The following is a 25,510-nucleotide window of genomic DNA, read 5'->3' on the forward strand; positions in this document are numbered from 1 at the left end:
TCAAAGTCCAGAGCTCTGAAAACCCTAGAAGGTCCCATCTCAAGAGAACTCTCAAAACTCTTGGTACAAAAGGCAGAGAGAGAGAGAGAGAGAGAGAGAGAGAGAGAGAGAGAGTGATGGGTAAGAAGGGCGTTCCGGAGTGGCTGAACAGCTCTCTCTGGTCTTCTTCCAATCCATCTTCTCTTCACAACGACCGATATCATATAAAACCCGAAACCGTAGCTCCAGATCCTCTTCCTCCTCCTCCCCCTCCCCCTCCTCCACCTCGTCCCCAAACCCTACCAAAAGAAGAAAAACGGCCGTCGAGAGCTGGAACCCTAGAATCGGATGATCCGCCTGCCTACGACAACGATCCGAGCTCTTTGAGCGCGTCCTCACCAGATGAAATCTCTCGCCAGGCTCAGTTGTTAGCAGAGGTCAGGGTTATTATTATTATTATTATTTTCTGGTAATTTTTAATATCCCGTTTCATTTTGACGCATATAGTGTGTTGATGTCGCAACTTGGTCTGATTGGTCCACTCTGATCGGTAATCCTGACCACTGATCCAGTAGGGCACACTCTGGATAGGGGGTTGCCCTAGATATCTTCGAGATTTAACCCTTCGATTGGTGGCCTACATGTGGACGGTTGCAGGAAAAAAAGGGATAAGAGAAATTAGAAAGAAGAATTTTAGTATCCGGTTCCATTTTGATGCATATAGTGTGTTTATGTGGTGACTTGGTCTAATTTATGCACTCCGATCGGTGATCCTGACCATTGATCCGGTTGGGAGCACTCTGGATAGGGGGTTGCTCTGGATATATTTGAGATTGGGAGATCATAACCCTTTGATTAGTGGCCTACATGTGGACGGTTTACAAAAAAACACAGAAGGATATGGTGAAAAGTAGAAAGGAGAATTTTATTATTCCCCCCCCCCCCCCCCCAATGCTTGTAAGGTCTACAATGTGAACAACCGAGGATTAAACCCTGGATCCCTCACACACTACATTGTGTCTACCATCTCTACTAACCAAGGTGTTCCGTAACGGTAATGGTGGCCGTTACCTTTACGATACAGGGCAGACGCCCACCACTGTTACCTTTACGATACAGGGCATAACGGCTGTTATGGCCCCGTAACGGCTGTTACAGTCTCTCTTTTTTATTTTTTATTTATTGAAAAAACCCCCAAAAAACCTGTATATGCCCCGTAATGTTGATTAAAAAGTATGAAAAACGTATATATGTCCCGTAATGTTGATTAAAAAGTATGAAAAACGTATATATGTCCCGTAATAGATTATTACAGAGCTATTATGGCCTTTATAGGGGATGTAACGTGCCGTTAATAGCAATTACGAGTATTTTTTTCCATAACGGCTCTTACGGTTGTTATGACCCCGTAACGTGTAACGGTTGCCACCGTTACCTTTACGTAACGGCTTTTACGGCACACCATGCTACTAACGAGCTGGACAAGTATCCTGTTTCATTTCGATGCATATATTGTGTCGATGTGGGACTTGGTCTAGTTGATGCACTCTAATCGGTGATCTTGACATTGATCTAGTTGGGGTGCACTATGGATAGGGTTGCCCTGTTTACTTTGAGATGGGGAGATCAACCCTATGATTGGTGGCCCACATGTGGATGTTTATGAAAAATCACAAAACTATACGAGGAAAAATAAAAAGATTAGATGGGTAAGATCTTCTAGCATGAGGCTCTTAGAGCTAGATTTTTGCAAATGCAACAAAAAAAATATTTTCAAAGGTTCGATTAATTGATTAAGCCTTAAGGATCATCGTTTAGATATCATAAAGTTTTTATAGAAAAACCAAAATCAAAGATTTAGTTACCTTTCGATCATTGCTGTTGAAAACTGTTCAATTGCCGATGTCATACTCTCAAATTAGGAAGCTGTTTTATAGGTATATCTCAGACGTGGAGAGGAGGAAAGTCAACATGAAACAAACTTATGAGTGGGGCTAGGGCAACACACAGAGATGCATGCATAGTGGACCACTCATGTGTGGACATGTGAACATAGGGAAGAATGAGAGTGCGGATTCTCTCTTTCATTCTCACTTTTCTCCGTCTCTCTGAGTGGTGATGCCATAGGGGATTTAGGTGTCTCTCCCTGTTTCTCTCTCTGAATGGTGATGCCTTAGGGGATTTAGGTGTTGAGGTTCTCTCTTTTTTGTGTATCCTCTCCCTTTGAGATAGGTTATTATGCATAAGGATCTAAGCTTTCAGGGAGAGGCCAGTATGACGCCCCACCACCCTACAATTTTTGGTATACCCCACTATATATAAGGTCGGGAATCTAGCCTAACCCTCCACCTCTCTACTAAACATAGCCGTCTATCCTTAATCCAATTCCCTTGCAAATCAAGCGATGGATGACAAGATCCCAGCTGTCCGAATTACCATCAAGTGCGATGAAAACATTTTAATGGTTAAATCAAATGATCATCGGTTCAAAACACTCATAAAATCATTTGAAACCTTTAGGGTACCGGTATTGGTGAAAAATCACTTGATGGATGGTCCAATTTACTAGATCTTAGCCATAAGAGTCTTCCTAGGAGACAAGTAGAAAGTAGATCCCTTGTCAGATGATATGGATCTCAACCGCATCCTAACACATGAATCCAACGATACCCACATATGAGCAATCATGGCATTAATGACATGTCCACATATGACCTATAATTATCATTATCTAGGGTCAAGATCATCCAATCAAAGGTTAAGATTAACACATTAGCTTTACAGGCACACAACACTAACACTTTGGACATTCCTCATACTTTATATGCCTGATAAATGCCATCTGCCTCACTATTATTATGCGGTGGAAGCTTCGAAGCACTATATTATACATGCCTGATGCACAAGGAACTAGTAGTTCCGCTTTTTTAGGTTCTATTTGTTTTTAATTTTGTTTTTAATTTAAATTTTTTTTTTTTTCTATCTACCAGTTGTCAAAGAAGGTTATAAATGCGAAGGAATTGAGGAGATTGGCGTCGCAAGGGATACCTGATGGTGCTGGAATCCGTTCAACTGTATGGAAGGTAATGAATGTTTCTGTTTTCGTTTCTTTCATTTTCCTTTCAGTTTGATTTGATTTGTCTTTTTTCAAGACTTGGTAATTTGTGCCATATTTCTTTTTGGTAATTCATGTTTGAAAGATCTAATTTAAAACGAGTACTCTGAATTGTAGGCAGAGTCAGATTTTTTTTTTTTGAAATCAGTTTATTTTTTGGATTTTTTCTCAGCTTAGATTATCGATCATGTGCAGCAAGCACAACTCTACTTATTTGTTCTCATGAGCACTTGCCATGGGGGACAATGATCTGGTGGTCTGGGCCATTTATCTGATGAGCCTTTAGATGGGTGGATCGCAGGCCATAAACTGCATGAGTCAGTGAACATCTATGGTCTGTCCCATCGGATATGGACTATTGCTCATGTTCTTTTTGGCGATCCATGTGTAGGTTACCTCTGGATCATTATGATTATCCAATTGGTGGGGTTTTCTTTTGGGCTGTGATCCATGAATAGTGGGGTTCACTGGACGAGTGGTCCAAATTGCTAGACCAATGTGCCATGTGACCAAATTTATGTGAGAGGATATGATGAGTAAGCATGGCATGGGTAAAATGGATGACTCTCTCTCCCTCTCTCTCTCTCCCCTCTCCCCTTCGATAGGTAATCTGTCGAGATAAGATAAGAAATGCAGGAGTAGGTCTAAAAAAATGCCATTCTACTTTCCTGATGTTAAATTTATTTTCTGGATGGTGGTAGATTCTCTTGGGTTATTTACCAAATGACCGTGGATTATGGGCCGCTGAATTGGCAAAGAAGCGATCTCAATACACCCTTTTCAAAGAGGAACTTCTGGTGAATCCGGTAAGTCATCTCTTACGAGGTACTGCACTTTAACAGGATGCATGTAAGGAAATACAGATGACTCCATGTTGTTGCCCCACTGAAATGGTCACTCTTACGAGGCACCAATTCATACACCACCCCATGATTACTGCACTTGAACAGGGTGCACGTAAGGAGATAACAAATGACTCCGTGTTGGGGCCCCACTTAATTGGGTCACTCATGGGAATTGAGTGTTGCATGGGTATTTCATAGTATTGTTCTCGTGACTGGGAGAAAGAAAAGGTTATTTAGCACTGCAGATAGGAATTAGAATATTTCGATGGTATTTCTATTTCTTTTTGTTACATATTCACACATTTGATTTCCTTTTCCTTTCTTTTTTCATTTCGAGCGTTTCCCTTCTGAATGTTTATGCTGCTAGTCAGTCAGAAATAGCAAGGAGGTTGGACAAATCCACTGGCATTGGAAATGACGAATCAAATTGTGAAGGAAGTGGCTTGCTTCCAAGATCAGAAATAACTCACGGGGAGCACCCATTAAGCCTTGGAAAGACCAGCGTTTGGAATCAGTTCTTCCAGGTAATTTTCATGGGGTGCTGGGGATGCTAGTTTCAGATACCATCATTGTGGGCAAGTCATGATTAGTTTGCTTAAGATGTGGGAAACACCACATGAACGATATGTCAGATGCTTCTAGCAGAAAGTGAACGCCGCATGATTTGTGCTCACAAGTGTCCAATCCAAATGATTCTGGTTGTTTTGGTTGCATGTGGATGGGCATTTCTGTATGGAGCAACAAATTGTGCCTACTTTATTTATTTTTCATCAGAGGTGTCTGATTACATCATGTCCATAATAATTGAGATTGCATGATCGATAGAAGGAAAAGGACACGCACGGAGTGCTACTTATTTGAAGTATCTTCACTTGTTTATTTATGAGCTAAGCCTACGCTTTGTGTTCTGGCTGCATTCAATACACGCTCTAGCTGTGCAAATGGTGTACTTAGGACTGTATGCACTGCATGTGTATAAATCTATACATTAACATAGCCCAAATGTTTGTCAGGACACGGAGATCATAGAACAGATAGACCGGGATGTGAAGCGCACTCATCCAGACATGAATTTCTTCTCTGGAGACTCATCCTTTGCCAAGTCTAATCAGGTGAAGTTTATTATTTGGTGTGATGCAGGGCTTAAGGCATTTTATTGATTTAGCTGAGTTAACTTCAATTGTTTCTTGTATTTCAGGAAGCATTAAGGCACATACTGATTGTGTTTGCAAAGCTAAATCCTGGTATAAGATACGTACAAGGAATGAATGAAGTTTTGGCTCCACTGTTCTATGTCTTCCGGAATGATCCAGATGAGGAAAATGCTGTAAGTATTTCTTTTTTACTTCCGATTCACTTCTAACATGCTTCACTTTCTTGGACATAGACTAAATTGCGTATGAATGTATTCGGGCTTTTTATGTGGAAGCACTTTGTATCTGGCATGGAACTTGGCTGCTTCCTGTCAAGAAATTTTTTACATGTAGATTATTTGCCAAATTTGCTGAAAACATCCAGGAAAGTGCATCTTTCTTGTAGTAATCTTGGCATTGGCTATGGTTTTTCTTAACCGTGTTGTTTTTTTTTTTTTAAAAAAAAAAAAATAAATTTTAATTGCTGTATTTATGAGTGGATAGATACGGAGATGTTGTGCTAGAGGTTCTTATGTACTTCAAGCATCAGGTACCTGAAATTGTGCACTACCGCTTAGCCACAGGCAGAAATGATGGGCCCTGCCTCCTTGAAATGATGGTTATATGATGGGTACCATAATGTTTGCCAGTAGAGGCTTAAAGACTAGTTGAACCAAGATGGATATTTGGATGCAACTCTAGTACAAATGGACAAGGATTTAGTTAGAATCAATGGTCAAGAGATTTCTTAGAGTACTGCCACATGCCTTTCTAATTTGGAAGAGATTTAGAGGCCGTTTAACAGGTGTGGTTTGGTGTGAATTGCAAAAGGTAAGTCGTCTGGGAACTCTAAATTGGTGTGGATCGGAATCCAATTACAACTGAATCGATGCTTTTGAAATCTCTTCCAGAGGCTGTGATTTCAATCTCATTTACTACCGATTCCTAACGGTACAAAATCTGATCGTTGTAGAGGAAGGTTTTAAAAAACGTCACGGACATTACTGATGCAAAAGTGGGCCCAGCCTTGGGTGGGTACCATTGTAATGTTTATGTGAAATCCACCTTGACACCAGGTGCACTACCCCATGTTAGGCATGTGGCATACGAATCAGCTTGTCATGTGATTCAGGTGGGTCATATAAAGGAAAACAATTGGGAGAGGAATGTCCACCCTTGATTTTTACATGGTCCATTTTGATGTTTACGTTAAATCTACTTTGACCATTAGGGCTTGTTTCGTATATTGTATTTGGTATGCATTGGAATCCAAATCACAATTATCATTGAATTCATGTGAAATAAAACTTTCAACTATGTTTGGAAGCTCGTAATTGGAAAAAATAAATTTGGCAGCTTATAATGGAATGCATTGGAATTCTATAGTATATTCATAGGAACCTAATCATGATTAAAGTATACTAGCTTTAATATCCCAAAGTCTATATATGTGACATTTGACATAATGATTGCAATAAGCCAATTAAAATATATACATTGGCAAAAAATGAGGAATTCTGAGCCCTAGGTGGGCTACAAAAGTGGCCCCACTATTTCTGGAGTCAAATGACCCGATTTTTTAGGTTTGCGTTGTTTCAAATTAGATGAGATTCCACGAATTCTCACACAGGCCCATCGTGATGTTTATGTGAAATCCACCCCGACCACCATGTGTGTCACCCCATGTGAGGCCTAGGGACTAAAATTTAGCCCCATTCGTGATTCAGGTGGACCACACGGTAAGAAACAATGTATACGGAATGCTAACCGTCAGAACTGTTTCCCTTCATGTGGGCCACATGAATCATGGTTGGGCTTAATTTTTTCTCCCCAAACATAATTTTTAGTGTAGCATCTAATGGTTGGAATCACGGTGGGTCATGAGAAAAATCAAGGGTGGACGTCTCTCTCCCAACTGTTTCATTTGGTGTGGCCCACCTGAAGCCCAGGTCAAGCTTGGTTTTTTGGTCCTAGACCTAAGTTGGGATGACGCATCTAATGATCAAATTGGATTTCACATAAACATCACAGTGGGCCAAGTAAAAAATCAAGGGTGAGCGCCCCTCTCCCAACTATTCGCCTTTGTACGGCCAACTTGAATCACGAAATGGGCTGCTTTTTGTGCCATGGGCATGACATGGGCAACACACTTGGTTGTTGGGGGTGGATTTCACGTAAACATCACAACGGGGCCCGCTTCACCTAGGTCTCACTCTTGTGTTGGGTGGATTTCACGTAAACATCACAATAGGGCCCACCTGACCTAGGTCTCACTTTTGCGTCACCAACTTATGTAGCTATTTAAAAATCCCTCCTCTCCAATTGTCAAAATTTGGACTGTTGGAGGAATCGTTGGTAAATGGGATTGAAATCACAGAGACCCGCCTCTAGGAGAGGTTTCAAAAGCGTCGATTTGGTGGTAAATTGGATTCCAATTCACACCAATTTGCAACTCCCAATGACTTACTTTTTGCAGTTTGCTCTAAAACACACTTGTCAAACGACTCCTTAGATGTGTCATCGCAACTTAGTCCAGGGCAAAAAAATCAGGTTGACCTGAGCTTCAAGTGGGCCATGCTAAATGAAACAATTGGGAGAGAGATATCCACCCTTGATTATTTTTTTTCAGGGCCCGTCGTGATGATTATATGAAATTCACTTCAACCATTAGATGCCATGCTAAAATTTATGTCTGGGGACAATTTGACCCAACCGTGATTCATGTGGGCCACATGATGGGAAACAGTTTTGAGGGTAGCATTCCTTGTACATTGTTTCCCATCATGTGATCCACCTGAATCACGGATGGCTTGCATTTTAGTCTTTGGGCCTAATGTGGGGTGACACGTGGTGGTTAGGGTGGATTCACATAAACATCATAACGAGCCTATGTGAGAATTCATAAAATTCCATTTAGTTCAAACAATGCTAGCTTCGAAAATCAGGCTATTTGACCTCAGAAGTAGTGGGCCACAAAAGTGGCCCACTTAGGGCTCAAAATTTTGTCGTTTTTTGCCAAAGTATATATTTCAATGGGCTTATTACAATATTTATGTCAAATGTCATATATGTACACTAATTTGGGGTATTAAAGTTAATTTACTTTAATCATATTCAAGTTTATGGGAATATACTATAGAATTCCAATGCATTCCATTACAGGTTGCCAAACATAAATTTTGGATATCAATGGATTCCAATTACAGGCCGCTAAACACAACTGAGGGTTCAAATTCACATGAATTTCATGGTAATTGTGGTTTGAATTCCAATTGATACCAAATACAAGCTACCAAATGATCCCTTAGGATTTTATGCAAGTGGTCTAGGACCCTAGGTATGAGGTTTCAACTAGTGGTTGTGTAGGCCAAGAACAAAAGAGATTTCTTAAAGTGAGTTGTTTCATCACCTTTGCTTTTTATTCAAAAGGATGGGAGATTGATGAAGATGTTTCTAGTGATGTGCCTTTGGAGTGTTGCATTGAGATGGTGAGGATATGCAGGCTTGTGCAATTATTGAGGATAGGGCCTTAAATGGGATTCGTGAAACATGATCCATAAAGTTGACGCCAAGTAGTTGGGGATGGGGCTATGATGATAATGGTGAAGAAGTATATGATCTCCTCAACATGTCAGCTCTTTTGATTGATTCCTAACCTTATTAATATCCATGGAGGGTAAAAAAAATACCCTCATGGATGCCTTTGAGGTCCCATTGGAGGGGCTTGATAAGCTGAAGCTGAAATTTGAGCAATTTCAAAGGGCCTATAGTTGGTGGAAGAATCTTGTACTGGCCCTTAGTTGTCGAAAGAGATTCGAATAGTTCCATTTCTTACGAATCTGGTTCAAAAAAGGAGCCATGGAAGTTGCTCTTCATCGTCGCAAGATAATAAGTCTAGCTATTCTTTGTTGCCTCTCCCTTATTGTTGTTTTGTTTTTTACTCTCTTCGTCCTAATAAGGCTTTGGCTCATTCCTAGGGAAGCCACCGAGAGAGGACAGATTGCCTACAACTTAACCTATAAGTCATTTTTACAACCATTCCATTTAAAATATTTAAGGGCTAAATTCGAAGTAAAGATTTCTGATGGAAAATAATGAGGGTTGCAGTGTACAAACAGTTGTAGCTGATTATTCTTCCCAACCAAGGTTTAAAATATCAACTGAAACTTTCGTTGAGACACTGAGACGACGCTGAGACGCAGAGACGACTACGACGACGATGCTCTCCACGCCCTACAACCTAAATCATGGCTACATTGAACTTTCGTTGAGACGCTGAGACGACTACGACGACGACGCTCTCCACGCGCTACGACGTCGACGTATATCAATGTATCTTCTTGTGGCATAATGGAAAGGGTTGGGGAAGGTGGACACCATGACTGGAGGCATGTTCAGCCTAGAAACAAGAACAAACGAATTGGTACTGATGGCCACCGGAAATATGCATCTTACCCGACACTTTTTGTGAAAGGGTACCCCCATGGGTGGTTACCTCTCAACCTTGAGAGAGTGTACGGCCGTGCTGGAGCAGTAATGGACGTTATTATGCCAAGAGACAGAGTTTGGTGCATTTCGGGGTTTCTCGCTAATTCATATGGGTAGCGAGGCGGAACTGGCTAGGGCGGTAGCTATGCTACATGGAGTGAGCTACGCCGGGTAGAAAATGCTAGTTCAAAGGGCACGCTATGGCTCGGAGTCCTTATCCGCTCCCGATCCTCAGGCGCGATCCTCACAGGGAGTGTCGAAAACACCTCATCTCAAGGCTCCGGTCTCTGCTAGTGTCTATAGACCTGTCCCACTTTCTAAGGCGCGCTCTTTCAGAGATGCTTTAATTTAACTCCCAACGGAGATCCATCCAGCACCACACGAATCGGAAGAATCGAAGGAAAATCTTCCTCTCTCAAATAACGAGGAGTCTGCTGATGATCAATCTGACTGCTCTATCATCGTTGACCAGGACACTTTCGAAAAGAAGCGGGCAGATTTGGTCACATCGGTGGTGATCAAAACAATAGAAGGCGCCACTATTTCAGAAGTTAAAGATTGGATTAAACAGTGTTCCGGGGCCCAACTAGGTTTGTTCGAGTTCAAACCTATGGGATAGGATATCCTATGGGTTAAAATCTGGCCTAATCATAGCTCCCCATCGATGGCGGACCGATTGCTTGGTGATGGTCCGATTTTACAAATTATACCATGGGAAGAATTCTCTATGTTTGGCAAGGAAAACATATGGATTCTTATATGGGATATCCCTCTTGAGTGTTGGTACGACCAATTCCTAATCAAAGCCGCATCCAAAGTGGGATTTCTTCTGGAATTAGATCCGAAAACCCACCTTGGGACAGAGTTGGGAGTCATTCGAGCTAGGGTGAGAAGGAAGAAGGGAATTCCCCTCATGGCTCATATTAACGTCACGATTGACAACCGCATCATTCATCTTCCGGTCCAGAAAGACTCCGATATTTTCGTATCCCAGATGGAGGGATGTTTGGAGGGCCAAGGAATCAAAACGCCAACCGACGAAGGTTGGGCAGCCATTAACGCGGAGCGACGGAGCACCACCTGCCTACTCCAGCGGACTACCAGATATGTGACGCGTTAGTGCCTCTGCAACGACTGTCCTCAGAAGCAGTGAGAGGGCTTTTTAGATTACATGTGGCGACCCCCCATCTCCTCTCGTTTATCTTCCGTCTGACGATATCTCGTCAGCCGGCGCGAAGAGATCCGCGCCCAACCCCATCTCCCCACGTGTCCTGGGGGCTCTGTCGCCGCCTTGACAGACGGACCTTCTTTCACATCGTATGTCTCTAGTGCTGCCACGTAGCGTCCCCACCTCAAATCAGCCGACTATTTTAAATCGGTTTGACATCAGATCGGAGCAATCTCGACACGTATCATTCGAAATTTTGCCCAACAGCTCAGATACGTTACACGTGCCATCATCTGCTAGGCTTACTTCCCTCATCGATGTCGGGTCTGTAGAGGCGGGTCCGTTCTCTGCCCATATCCGTCTATCCCCGAGCAAATGGGGATCTCTGAAGGTTTCCGAAATAGTCCCCCTCAATCCCTCCTCCCTGTTTACTACTCGTCACGGTGGTGGATCCGATAAACCTTCTTCTTCGCATCATCCGGAGTCACCCTATCTCCCCCCGGCAATAAACCAATACCCGCTTTTGAGACTGATATCTCGCAAGATGAGGCGTCAGATTACCTCCGATCTGAATCCCACTCTGTTTCATCATTACCCTCCGCCCCTATCCACTCCCCGTCCAAAGATTGGGCTTGGCCCTATCACGCTTTTCCATGGCGATGACCCGTCCGAAGTGATCTCGGTTGAACCGCTTCAGATGTGCTCAGCTCGTCCTTAACTTCAACGTGAAGATCAATCGGTGGTTCCCTCGGAGGGAGAGAACAAACATCAAATATACAAGAAAATTCATGATAAAAAATGGATTAGAGATGCGGTGGGTAATGTTGGAAGATTGCTGGGCCTCTCTTTCGGCAATAGAGATGAAGATTACATGGAACTTTTCCAATTTATTGAGAACAGGGGTAGACCTCTCCCTACTCCGAAAACCCCCATCAGGCAAGCTTCTCGTTCCACTAGCAACAAAGAACTCCTCCGCCTTAATTCTTCCCTCGTGTTCGCCTCCGACTCTTCATCCAGACGCAGCAGAACGGGTTTCCAGGGCAGTTCGGTTTCCAAATGATTGTTCTGTCTTGGAATGTGAGGGGAATTGGCTCTAAGCAGAAGTGGAGCCTGATCAAGAGTTCTATCAGGAGAAAGGATCCGAAAGTTATCAGCCTTTAGGAAACTAAAGTCCCGTCTTTCTCGCAGCGCCTTCTGAACACGATATGGGACGTCCGGGACGCTAGTTTTGTTTCGCTCGATTCTGCGGGATCCTCGGGAGGCATTCTTATTGCCTGGAAATCTTCCAAATGGGATCTTCAACTATTCCTGGCCGGGGTCTTTTCTAAAGTGGTCATCCTCCAAGATAAGTACTCTCCTTTTTGTGGCATCGTCATTGCTGTTTATGGTCCTACTGATGCTTCCCTCAGGTCCACTTTCTGGGAGGAACTAACTGCCATTAGAGAGTCATTCTCAGGACTTTGCTGTATCGTGGACGATTTCAACGTGACTCGTTTTCCTCAGGAGCATTCTCGTATTAGGCGATCCACTTATTCCATGCATTCGTTTTCCGGCTGGATTCAGGCCCAGGAGCTGGTCGATCTGCCCCTGTTCGGTGCAAAATTCACCTGGACCAACGGATGAAGAGATCAAATCCAATTGCGACTAGACAGGTTCCTCATCTCCATGGATTGGATGGACCAATTCCCGTCTTCGGTTCAAATCACCCTGCCTAGGACGACTTCAGATCATTGCCCCATTCTCCTCTCCGTGATCAACACGGAATGGGGTCCCAAACCTTTCAAGTTCAACCCGGCGTGGGTTCTGATAGAAGGTTTCCGTCAGAAGGTTGTGGACTGGTGGAATTCCTATCCATCCGATGGGTACGTTGGTCATAGCCTAATGTGCAAACTCTGCCTTCTAAAGGAAAATTTGAAGGAGTGGAAGAAAGACGAATTTCGGAACAGAGACCGCCAACTAAAGGCCTTGCTGGAGGAGCTTCAACAGATCGACTCAAGCAACGATGGAGATGACATTCCTTAGGAGGTTCTAGCCCGTCGCATTTAGATCATCCAATCAATTTCCTCCGGTGCTCTCGAAGACGAAATTTCTTGGAAGATTAAGTCGAGAGCAAAATGGATATCCGAGGGTGACAAGAACACCAAATATTTTCACAGCATTGCTAATATGAGAAGCCGAACAAAAGCCATCCACAACATTGATATCAATGGAAGACAGGTCGACGATAAAAAGGAAATTGAAGAAGCTGCGGTGCTCCATTTCAAATCCCTCCTGTCTTCCGAAGGTTGGGCCAGACCCAGATTGGATGGGATCCACTTCCGCTCACTTCTTTCTTGGGAAGCTGAATGTTTGGAAGCCTCTTTCTCGGTTGAGGAGGTTAAAGCAGCCATTGACGAAATGGAAGGCGAGAAGTCCCCGGGGCCTGATGGTTTTCCAATGTGTTTTTTCCAAGCGTTTTGGGATTCTATTCAGACGGATATCATGAATTTTTTACACGAGTTCCATGTAAGGGGAAAGCTATCTCAAGGCATTGGAGCTTCGTTCATCGCTTTAATTCCAAAAGTTCAAGGTGCAAATTCTTTTTTGGAGTTCAGGCCTATCAACCTTATTGGGGGCCCTTATAAAATCCTAGCGAAAGTTCTCTCCCTTCGGCTGGGTTCGGTTATGGACAGCCTCATATCGAAGCATCAACACGCCTTCATCAAAGGCCGTCAGATCATTGACGGAACTTTAATTGCAAATGAAATTATCCATTCCTGTCATAAAGCCGAGATCAAAGCGGTCTTTTGCAAGCTCGACATAGAAAAAGCCTACGATCACGTCAATTGGGACTTCTTGCAGCATATGCTGAATCGTATGGGCTTTGGGGCGAAATGGAGATCCTGGATGAAGGCCTGTATAGAATCTCCTCGCTTCTCCGTGCTGCTCAATGGTGTTCCGAATGGTTTCTTCACCACCTCGAGGGGCATCCGACAGGGTGACCCTTTATCTCCGCTCTTGTTTCTAACAGTAGCTGAAGCGTTCTCCCAGGTGATGCTTAGGGGCCACAATGTTGGTTTATTCTCTGGTATCTCGATGCCCGGGGTCCAAATCCCGATCACGCATATCCAATTTGCAGACGACACATTGATTACCTGTGAAGCGGATTCGGAAGCTATCTATAACCTTCACACCACTTTCAGATGCTCCGAGGCGGTCTCTGGTCTGCGCATAAACATGGGCAAATCCAAATTTTTTGGGGTCAACGTCCCGAATCTGGAGCTCAAGTCCTTCGCTCAGATTTTGGGTTGTTCTACCACCGCTCTTCCTACCTTCTTCGTGGGTCTTCCGCTAGCTGTTGGCCCCCTGCCGATATCCATGTGGGACAGGGTGATCGAAAAAGCCCAGAATATGCTCGCCAAATGGAAGTGCAGCTACTTGTCAATAGAGGGGAGGTTAACGCTGATCAAGGCTGCGATGTCCAACATTTCTATCTATTTCTTCTCTTCTCATCTGTCCGTCTACAGTGATGCGAACGATTGACAAGCTAAGGAGAGATTTCCTGTGGAGTGACAAGGAAAATCAGAAGAAATTTCACCTCATGGACTGGCAAGAAGTTTGCAAACATTTCAGAAATGGAGGTGCTAGTGTTATCAATTCGAAGCTCATGAACAAAGCCTTGTTGGGAAAGTGGACCTGGAGACTGGGATCCGAATCGGAAGCTCTATGGAATCTTATCATCAAAGGAAAATATGGTTCCTCTTGGGGTGGTTGGTGGACAAGGGACTCCACAGCTTATAGAGCTTCTTCCATCTGGAAAGGCATCCTTCGTTATAAAAAGGCGGTCACTGATAACATCGCTTTCCAGGTTGGGAATGGAGCGGCGATTAGATTTTGGGAGGACATATGGATTGGGTAGAGGTCTTTGAAGGTATGTTTCCCTTCAATCTACCGCCTGACCGACTCTATAAGCAGGCCCATTAATACTTTTTATTCCATCGACGATTGAGGAAATGTTTGGGATATAAGATGCCGCAGAAACCTTCACGACTGGGAGGTGACCCATTATGCTGGCCTCATCTCCTGTATCGCCAAGGCTAACTTGTCCTTGTCGGAACCCGATATAATCGTTTGGACCAAAGACAAATCCTCCAAATTCTCAGTCAGATCCCTTTATTCTATTTTGGCTCAGTGCCATTTCCAAGATTCGACGGCACCCCCCTTCATCTGGAGATACCCCACCCCCCCTAAATACCTTTGCTTTGGTTGGCTAGCTTCTAAAAATCGAATTCTCACAGTGGACAACCTCAAGAAGAGAGGGATGCAGCTTCCCAACATCTGTCTTTGCTGTATGGACAATGAGGAATCGGTCGATCACCTTCTCATTCACTGCTCGTTTGTATCCCAGATTCGTCACGATTTCTTCTCCCGCTTCAACGTCGTTGGGTGTGTTCCCTCTTCAACCCCCTCTTTTCTCGCTTACTGGCACAGGTTCAGGCTGGTGAAGTTGAGATCCAAGGTTTGGAAAATGGCCATTCTGGCTATGTGGTGGTCCATCTGGATGGAAAGAAATGAGCGTTGCTTCAACAACGCGCAGGCCTCGGCAACGACCGTGGGATCGAGGGCAAAAAGACTTTTAATTGAATGGGCGTTGAATGTGCTTATCCTCTCTGGCTTTGATTTTCTCTTTCTAGGCTCATAGTTTTCTTCTCTCCTCTTGTTTTTTGCTATCTCAGCAGCCTTGTTGCTTTCTTTTTTTTCCCCTTCTATTATATTTCAGTTACTTAAAAAAAAATAAAAATCAATTGAAACTGATAAGCATCGCCCTGTTAGAACTGTATCGGCCCCCAACAATTTGAGATAACCCCATCTCTATACTGTATTAGGGGGAGACTTGGGCTGACTCGTCTCTGACTTGTCCATATTGCATAACTTGGATGTAGGGCTATCAATGGGCCGGGTTGGCCTGTCTGGCTTCTAGGCATGGCTCACCTTAGGTCGGGCTTGGGCTGGAGTATCAAGCCCGAGGTCTGGGATGGGTTTGGAACTTGTACAATAGGCCACTAGCTTGGTCCGAGTTCGGTCCATTAGGGTTTGCAAGGGCAATTTTGTAATATACAATATTTAAAAAAAACCACTTTTACTTACCCTAACCCAGACCCCAAAGCAAGAACTCTCTCCTCCTAGCACTTTCTCTCTCTGATGGGATGAGCTCCATGTTGCTCTAAAGTGGGATTGCATAAGAGTTTATGGATTGCAAGGTAAGACATTGGTATCCGAGTATATTAAAGGAGAATGGAGAAGTACATTGGAGTTGTTTGCCCAAGAAAGCGGTGATTTCATTCACCCATCTCCACATCTTCATCATATCCTCTCTCTCTCTCTCTCTCTCTCTCTCTCTCTCTCTCTCACACACACACACACACACACACACACACACACACCAGACCAACCCTCAGGCTCGGGCCCAACATAAACATTACAGGCCGGGCTCAGGTTGGATTGTTTTTGCCTGTCACGAGCCCGGGCTGGGCTTGGGCCTGTTGCACAGAGCTTGGCCTGATCCTAAACCAGCCTGTTGACGCCTCCTCTTGGATCACTTGGGAAAATTTAGACCGAGTCACCCCTGCACAGCTCGCCACACCATCTTTGTGTTAGCTGTGTGGGATCCACCTGCAATCAAGGTTAAAAGTATTGTTCAAAACCGGTATGTATTGCCTGATACCAACCAGTATCATCCACGAACTATACAACAATATCAACCTAAGACAGGGCTATACGTGGCGATATGAGCCTGCATCATTGGTGAACAATAAGATACCTGATACACTGATTTTAAACCATGCCCATGTGTCTTTATTTTGTTCATTTGGTGTGTTAGTCCATGACTTGACCTTGACTTATATTTCGGGCCAAAATCTAACCCAGGCGGGCTACAATAGTGGGGGACAATGATGGAGAATGCTCACCAACATTGAATTTGGGGCCCACTGCTCTGTTTATATACCCATCCAAATTGTTCATTCAAAAAGTTGATCCTTGTAAAGATAAGGCGACCTACTAAAATATCAGATTGATCCAAAACTTAGGTGGGCCACACTAGTTGGATTTAAAGGTTAGGGCTCATTTCACATTGTTTCCTTCGGCGTGCCCCACTTAAGTCTTGAATGAATCGAATCAACTTGAGTTTTGGGGTGCATTACTTTTATGGTGGGTCAAACAGGATTAATGGTTTGGATGCCACACATGCATTAAAATGGCCCTACAAACTGTCCAATATAATGGCTATGTGGCGTGTACATGAGCTGCTGCTTCACCACATAGCCCCTCAAGCTCTCGTTTAAGCACAAAACTAACGCCGATCCACAACTCATGTGGGCCATATCATGTAAAATCATGCCCGAAACTTACAACATCACCCGTGATGTGGCCCACCTGAGTCTTGGAATGAACTTATTTTTTGGGGTTTCGATTTATCATAGTGGGGCTGGGGTGCATCTTATGAATGAATTGGATGGCATATGCAAAACATGGTGAGCCCCACACAATCTAGAATGTTTCAATAGTTGGGTCCCATCCCAATTGTTCCCTATGGTGTAACCTGCCTGTGTTTTGTGAAGTTGATTTTTGGGATATAGGGATAAGTTGAAGGGGTGCACATATTGGATGGATTGGATGTGGACCCTACATCCCAATGGAGCCGACACACGATGTTGTAGAATAAGCTTATTCTACAAATGTTATGGAAGATCCAGCCTTAGGTTTAAATTCACAGACAACTATCAGAGTATTTGATACTTTGGTAGGGTATGACACCTGATACACGTGCATGCGGAAATGGTACATGTGCCAACTAAATTGTGCATCCCACTGTTTCTGAGTCAAAAGTACAAGCATCGGATTGGCTGAACGATCCTAACCTTTGATTCATGGGTACTTGTTAGTTGAAATAGGAATGTTGACCAAGATGGTGACTCATCCTTTGCATGTTTGGCACTTAAATACGGTCATCCGAACTGTCTAAATCTAAGTGACAATGATTAAGAAATCCTAATCACTTGTTTAGAATTGAAACAAAGCTTAGATTGGGTGTATCAGTTGCCTTTCGGTAGTTACTGATGCAGTTGGTCGAAACTCTTGTTTATATATATATATATATATAATTTTTTTTTAAAAAATGAATTTTATTGAGGAAAAACCCTTAGGCTGAAAGAATACAAGCGGCAAGCAGCGATGTGCAAAAAGGAACCCAAAAAATTAGGGAGCTCACTCCTTGATATACATTAAAGTGTTGCTGCTAACTACCGAAATCGGCCTACAATGATTCCTAAAACAACGATTGTTCCTCTCCTGAAATGGACCACAAGCAAGCAAGGCCAACTACCATCTCAACATACCTCTCCTTGTAGGTCTGTCTTCGTGCCAAGCAAATGCCGTCATTGCTGGGTCTGGAGAAGCATTGGACGATCAATCAAGCCGGAGGAAAGGAGAGGGCGACAAGGCTAGGGAACTCCGATCTAAGTGAGGTCTCCCCGATCCAGATGTCGTCCCAAAACTAAGTCCGCTCACCATCTTAAACAGAAAAGCCAATCCTCTCGAAGACTTTGCTCGCCAACCTGGCAACCACCTTCCAAAGGTGAGATGCTCAGTAGAGGGTAGAGGCTTTGGTCCACCAAGCCATGGTAGAAACACCACAACCTGTGACAATGGACCTCCAAAGGTTGTCCTCTTCAGTCCTGAATTTCCAAACCTGCTTGCCCAATTTGACATGGTTGACATGTTTGACATCCTCCAACCACCTAATACTTGCACCACTTTCCTTTTACGGCTTTCACACTTCAAATCCAGCAGATGGAACTTGCCTTTGGCCAGAACGCCTTGTCAAAGGAAATCCCTTCTCAGCCTTTCAATCCTAGCTAGGACTAATGACAGGCACTTGAACATGGACAAGAAATATAGGGGCAATTTCGAGAGTGCGGCTTTGATAAGCATAATTCTACCTCCTTAGGACAAATGCCTACTTTTCCAAGGCGAGAGCTTCCTCTCCATTCTCCCAACAACCTTATCCCATGGATGTTTAGGCGGGTTGCCAACATAGAGAGAGAGAGACCAAGATATGAATTGGGGAACGAGCCAGCTCTGTAGCCGAAGACTAGCCATCCTAGAAACTTTTGTCTCGAACAAGTGAACCTTGGTGATCTCGCTCTTAGAGATGTTGACTTTTAGCTCAAGACAACTTCAAAGCACCTCACTATTTTACGCAAGTTGTCCACCATGAACTCAATAGCTTCACAGAAGATGATCGTGTCATTTGTGAATTAGAGGTGGGAAGTCCTGAAGTCAACATTTTTCACCTTGAATCCTTCAAAGAAACCCATGGCCTAAGCCCCTACTCAACATTTTGCCCAACGCCTCTGAGACAACCACGAACAAGAAGGGAGAAAGGGGATCTCCCTGCCAGAGACTCCGAATAGGGAATCGTTGATCAGAGTGGAGAATTTTGCCGATCAAATGCATGCTTGGATCTGCTTCCTCCATCGAACCCTACAACCCAACCGACACAAGATATAGTCGAAGAACTTCCAGTTGATGTGGTCATAGGCTTTTTCCAAATCTAGCTTGTGGATGATAACTTTGCTGCAGGTACAGTGGTGGTACGAGTCGATGCACTCATTGGCCACCAACGTGCCATCTAGAATTTGCCTTCTGGATATGAAAGCACTATGAGGAGGGGATATGGCTTTTGAGAGGACAAATCGAAACCTTGAGCTAGGATTTTAGCAATAATTTTATAGAGGCTACCGATGAAGCTGATGGGCTTGAAGTCTTTTAGGCTCCCAGCTCCCTCAGATTTCAGAATAATGGCTATGAATGAAGGCGGCCATAATCAAAGAACTCATGAGTGAGACTCAACAAATCAGCCTTAACCATCTCTTAAAAAACTTGGAAGAAGGCTACGGGGGTCCGGCCCCAAAGCTTTATTGTTTCCAAGTGCGTTCATTGCAGCCTTGACTCCTGCTTCCAGAACCGGCTTCTCAGGTCATTGCTTCCTCCTCCAAGATTCTATTGAACAACAAATTATCCAGACTTGGCCGCTCCCACTTCTCTCCTGAGGGGAGATTTAAAATGTTGACCACGATATCGCATATCTGGGTTTTATCTACTACATTAAAGTATTAAGTAGTAACCCTCAATCCAAACAAGCGCTTAAATGTACATATAGACGTGTGAGGCCCTTAAGGGCAAGTCTCCTTCCATTCACCAATAGGGAAGAGATCCTGTTAGCTCTGGCTTGGGCATTGGCAATCTTGTGGAAGAATTTGGTGTCCTTATCACCCTCCTTAGGCCAAGTAGCCCTCGGCCGTTGACGCTACTTGATCTCCTCTTTCAGCCTGTTTTTGTAGACAATGGTTAGCTTCTCCTTTATAGTTCTTTTTTGCATCCGAGAGCTCCCCTCCCGCTTCTTTAACATCCGGCTCGTGGATATCCTGTAGGATGTAACCCATTTCCTGCTCCTGCAGATCGAGCTCTGGGCTAACTCGAAGTGAAAGGGTTTGAGGCCCAGTTATCTTCATCCATCTCCAGGAGCACTGGGCAATGGTTAGAGACAGGTCTGCGGAGGCCCCTTTGAAGCACCAAAAGAAAACTCTTTAGCCACAAGGGAGACACCAGAAACAATCCAACCTTGTCATGGCAGCCCTCTCCTAGCTATTGGATGACAAAAACTTAACTCCAATTGGCAAATCCATCAGCTCGTGCCTTTGGACCCAGTCAGAGAAGCCCATGCATTCTACTCAAGACGGGGTCACTGTTGAGCTTCTCATATTAGAATCTGACCACATTGAAGCCACCCCCCACGCGCCATGGGAGCTTCCACATCTCGAAGACAGCTCCCCCACGACAAATGGAAATAGCTTCCAGCACATTGAAGTGACTGTCAAAACTGATTTTTTGCAACGAAGTGGCTGATATTCTCACAAAGGAATGAGTTAATAATCCCTCTTTAGTTTTATTCCTCCCAAGAAAATGGCAGGATTTCTTGCAATGAAAGGGGTTAGTAATCCATGTTTAGTTTCCAGCTCCTCTTCTCCATCGGTTGTGGATGCTGTATCCTAGCTCTTATAACATTTTAATAAAGTTACGCTGCCTAAAAAAAGAAGAAGAAGAAGTGAAAAAGAAAGGAAAAGAAAATGAGGATGCCCTGGTGCATCCCTCCTGCAAGTTGGCTTTTTAAGAAATGCTTGTCATTCATTTTGTCTTCATACTGCTGACTTTTAGCTATTTCTTGTTTGCAGGCCAATGCAGAAGCAGACACATTTTTTTGCTTTGTTGAGTTGTTAAGTGGATTCCGGGATCATTTTTGCCAGCAACTTGACAATAGCGTCGTGGGCATCCGTTCCACAATAACCAAGTTATCGCAGCTTTTGAAAGAACATGATGAAGAGCTCTGGCGGCATTTGGAGGTCACAACCAAAGTAAGAAATGATTTTAATGCTGAAAATATGCGCTACATTTCACTAGTATCTGGTCCAAGACATGAGTATCCAAGCCAGTTATCAAGCACTATATCCTACACATGCACTACATGAATTATCCATGTTTCTTATCTATTGGGTCCCCGACCGTGGACAGGTGTACCCTAAAAGCACACTGGTTGGATGGTTGCAGGTCCTGATTTGGAGGACTTCTGTGGTTTGTAATGGGTGGTTAGAAATGAAGTTCAATAACTGTCAGCATTCAATGGGCAAGATCCCTCCAATCAGTGACTAGAATCGCCCAACCATTTTGATTTTTGGGGTATGGGTCACCCATGATTGTGGACCGAAATAGATGAATGGTCTGGATCTCGAAGATGCAGGCCATGGGTATGGATGTAAGAGTGCTTGATATACGTACACACACATAACATTTGATTCATTATATAGAGCTTGATAACTAGCTAAGATATCTGCATCCAGCATTGGATACTTTAACATCTCATTAAACTTTCAAACTTAAACTATTTATCTCTGATTTGGGTGTCTCATTATTTCCTGTTCTCTTCTTAATTAGTGGTGGCGCATCTGTTATTTTGATTTCACTGATTGCTGTGTTTGCAAGTTGCACTCTGAGAGAATCCTGAAGGTGCATGTAATGTATGCCTGTGCTGAATAAATGCTTGACTATACAAAGGCTGGGGGGAGGTTTATTTGGGCATTTGGGCCTGCCAACAGTATGTTAACTTGAAAAATAGAAGGGGGTGCGATTGTGACATCACGATTTTTTACTGGACTTCTGCATGCTTCTGTAGTTGTTAGCTATTTGTAATATTTCCTCTGTTTTAGTCTAGCATTTAGATGTCCGGGATTTTTCAGTCAGCCAGGGCGCTTTTCTTCCCAAATCAGTATCACCTGCGTTCAGTTGGTTCTGTCATATTCTCTCTTGTATCAAAGGTTCTGAATTGGGTCAGTTTGTCTCCCAGAATTCTCTGGAATCTCGGTGCCTGAGTTTAAGAGTAACTGGGAGCCAATTATTCTTGGGTGATAGGCTGAAGTTTTGGGCTGCTGTTTTGTTTTATTTGCTCATTGCTAGTGTTTCTGTTTTCTGCTTTTGTTTCTGTTCCGCATTGGAGTGACAACAGGGTCACCTCTGTGCTTTGTGTTTTTTGATGATTGATCGATGATAGTGTCATCTTCTCCAAAAAAAGAAAAAGAAAAAAGTATCGCTTGTATTCATGGATTTAGATATCCGTTATGATATAGCTGTATCAGCTGTATCATATCCGTATTGGTCCATCGAAGATGTACAGGGGTGAACCAGTCCGTGTGGAAACAATGGGCTGTATTGGCCGATATAGCCACAATGGCCAATTCAAAAAGATTAAAAAAGAAAATCCTGCCTTCTTTATTTTGTTCACATGTTTCTTCATTTCAAACATATAGGAAGCTTGAAAACCCTTTTTATATTTGATGTAGGCCTATTACGGGGATCAAAACGCAAGATTCGGGTGGTATTTGATGAACCGATGCAGAATGAACCATGTAGACGAGAATTTCATGCAACTAGCCAGCATGGGGGGTCCTGCTGGTGTGTATAGCATCCAAGCCATTCAGCAGGGACTTCCCATGATGAAAATGGGATGCTCCAAAAATAGTTGGCTGCACCAAAGAAAACGATGGACCACCACCCCCAAAACCTCCAAATTCTTGCAGTGGGTGACATGAAGATTCGATTGGCTTGGTTTTTTTGGGGTGTACCCACCATTGCGGGCCCCACATGCAGCTAGTTGTATGAAATTCTCCTCTGCAACTGTTGTAGAGGAATTTGCCTGTTCACAGGGGGTCCGCGATTTGGGCTGTCTAGATGCTCGGATTCTCCCTCTGTGTACCACCGTGCTTGATGCAATTTTTCTTGCCTTGTACCAACTCAGAAACTGATTGATGGCTGTTAATTTACTGCATCTGAATCCAGTTTTGAGCATTTCAGTGATTGAAACAATTGTGGATCACTAAACCATCATATCCTGAAAATAATTAGCTTCTCTTTCATTTGGAAATTGCAGGTCAATCCGCAGTTCTATGCATTTAGGTGGATAACTCTCCTGCTTACTCAGGAATTCAACTTTGCTGATAGCCTCCACATCTGGGACACGCTTTTGAGTGACCCGGAAGGTCCTCAGGTGAGTTCTCTTCGATTGGTCGGTGGATTTGGGATGCTCCAGATTTGCTTATGGGAGCCTACACAGCTCCATGCACCATCACACATGCCAACCCGACACCCGTGTGGGACACCATGCAGTGCATCGCGTGGGCCTAATCATGTAGATGACCCGGCCAAACGAACAGGCAGGATCCACCAATCATCAGTTGTTTTCTAAATTGGAAGCCCTCCTGAGCAGTTGATTGGCATGATTCTTGGACCAGTCTATCTACATAGACGGTGGGGCCCAGCTGGTGCACAGCCTGGATGCCTGGCAGTGTATGGGCATTGATTGCTTCAAAATGGATATAATGTAACGTCGGGAGCATGGTTAAAAAATCATGGTTTTGGTCCAAAATGAGATGGACTGATACAGTACTTCTGACTGAGTTGGGCCAGGTCATAACTGTTTCATCTCCAGTTCCTCTGAAACCAATGAGGAAAGTTTTTTTTTTTTGGGTGCAGGAAACATTGCTTCGAGTATGCTGTGCAATGCTGATACTCATACGGAGACGTCTACTGGCAGGCGACTTCACGTCTAACCTCAAGCTGCTGCAGAATTACCCATCGTCGACGAATATCAGTCACCTCCTGTATGTTGCAGACAAGCTGCGGGTCCCGGCATCATCTTGATAGCGTCTATCTTTTGTTTTGTTTTTCATTTATACATTCATGTATATGTAAATCCACCTTGCTGTAAATTTCTGTTCAGATTAACCGCTAACATCCCGAGAGACTGGCGGACTAATCTTTTTTGTTTTCCCATAATTTTTATTTCCTTTTTTTTTTTAATTTTTTGTCTTTTCATTTTGAGGATCCTATGGGGAATGGCATTGCGATTGTCTTGTTGAATTGATGAGTTAATTTCTTTGTAACATGTGTTGAAGGCTATTCATCCAATGGGCGTGGCGGGAACATGTCCCTGCCATAATCTAGAAAGGCCGGCCCATCTGTGGGCAGGATGCTCACAAAGGGAAAAGAGCCGAGGAGGGAAAAATATTCCATGTAGACGGTGTTGTCAGAATCCTACCATCTATGATTTGATTTGAATATAAAGCAAAACGATTTAAATCCTACCTTGAATCTCTTTTTATATATGAATACTATAATTCTATCATTTGAATCCTGTGATTGAATCATGATTTAGGATTCAAGATTCAAATTATACTCCAATCTCTTCTATTTTAAGTTTTACTTGGCTTGCCTCTTCTGTTTTTAAATTGGTGGGGGACTTTGAGAATCATTTAGATAAAAAGACTTTTAAAATTGAAAAAGAATTGTTTAGAAAAGGTAAATTATTTATTTATTATAAAAGATTAAATAATATTGTGGAATAATGTTTTTAAGGGTCTCTACTCATGCCTCCGTGGTAGACTCACAAGAGTTTTAACATGAGGTTGAGTGCGTGAGTGTGTGAGATGTGTGCGTGTGTAAAAAAAAAAAGGGTTTCTCCATCAAGAAAGGTAATGAGAACATAAATTATTAAAGGGAAATTTTTTGAAAGACAAAATAAAGGAAAGATAAGAATCCTTAATTATATGGTTAACTTGGATGTGTTGATGGCAAAAGGATGATTTGATGGCAAAAGGCTGATTGGTGAGTTTTTAATTTTTAATTTTTTATATTTTTGATACACACTTAAATATAGAGAAAGTAATGCTCACGGGTTCTAATGAGAACTTTTTGAGAACTCATCTCCTGTGATATGAGTGTAAAATCTGAACCATCCATGTGATCCAAAATTCAGGTTAGGTTACAGGTTGGATCCTCCTGATGTTTGTGGTTGGGCTTGGGTTGACCCTCAACTGAACCCAACCCGTGCAAATTGAGTCCCTAGTTCTCCATTGTCTACCTGTAAAAACATATACATGGTTAAGAAGAAATGCACCGATAGTCTTTCTGGGCATGGTTGATCTATGATGCGAGACATCAAATCAATGGCCTGGATAAAGGAAGCGGACTGCGTAGTGGGGTCCACCATGATTTATGTATTTTATTGAGCCCAAAAATGAAGCATACCCAAAGCTCAAGTGGACCACACCACAGGAAACAGTGTGAATTGAACATCTACGTTGAAACTTTCTTGGGGGCCACTGGAGTTTTGAATCAAGCTGATATTTGTGTT

At 43.3% G+C, this 25,510-nt stretch overlaps 1 protein-coding gene and 1 long non-coding RNA gene across 4 annotated transcripts; one reads left to right on the plus strand and one right to left on the minus strand.

The window, feature by feature from the left end:
* Positions 1 to 24,182, plus strand: LOC131246844 (TBC domain-containing protein C1952.17c-like). 3 transcript variants are annotated; one of them, XM_058247280.1, is made up of 9 exons: positions 3 to 416; positions 2,970 to 3,062; positions 3,796 to 3,900; positions 4,311 to 4,463; positions 4,953 to 5,051; positions 5,138 to 5,266; positions 21,003 to 21,182; positions 23,249 to 23,365; positions 23,851 to 24,182. In XM_058247280.1, the coding sequence occupies exons 1-9, from the start codon at positions 117 to 119 to the stop codon at positions 24,016 to 24,018; spliced, it is 1,344 nt and encodes a 447-aa protein (XP_058103263.1). In that variant the 5' UTR covers positions 3 to 116; the 3' UTR covers positions 24,019 to 24,182. The 3 variants fall into 3 exon arrangements, with proteins under 3 accessions (XP_058103265.1, XP_058103264.1, XP_058103263.1); XM_058247282.1 differs by lacking the exon at positions 21,003 to 21,182 and having other exon boundaries at positions 1 to 416; XM_058247281.1 differs by lacking the exon at positions 4,311 to 4,463 and having other exon boundaries at positions 2 to 416.
* LOC131246846 (uncharacterized) lies at positions 15,868 to 16,257 on the minus strand. The gene is made up of 2 exons (XR_009171520.1): positions 16,142 to 16,257; positions 15,868 to 16,078 (listed from the first exon to the last, which is right to left on the minus strand). It is a non-coding gene; the product is annotated as an uncharacterized LOC131246846 (long non-coding RNA).
* Positions 24,183 to 25,510: the final 1,328 nt, after the last annotated feature.

The sequence above is a fragment of the Magnolia sinica genome, chromosome 5 (genome assembly GCF_029962835.1).
Source record: "Magnolia sinica isolate HGM2019 chromosome 5, MsV1, whole genome shotgun sequence".
Lineage (NCBI taxonomy): Eukaryota > Viridiplantae > Streptophyta > Magnoliopsida > Magnoliales > Magnoliaceae > Magnolia > Magnolia sinica.

Excerpts from the sequence above, each read along its gene's own strand:
- LOC131246844 (XM_058247280.1), top strand. The coding sequence starts at position 117 with ATGGGTAAGAAGGGCGTTCCGGAGTGGCTGAACAGCTCTCTCTGGTCT. Across the intron at positions 3,901-4,310 it reads AGGAACTTCTGGTGAATCCG|TCAGAAATAGCAAGGAGGTT; the intron begins GTAAGTCATCTC and ends GCTGCTAGTCAG. Across the intron at positions 4,464-4,952 it reads TTTGGAATCAGTTCTTCCAG|GACACGGAGATCATAGAACA; the intron begins GTAATTTTCATG and ends AATGTTTGTCAG.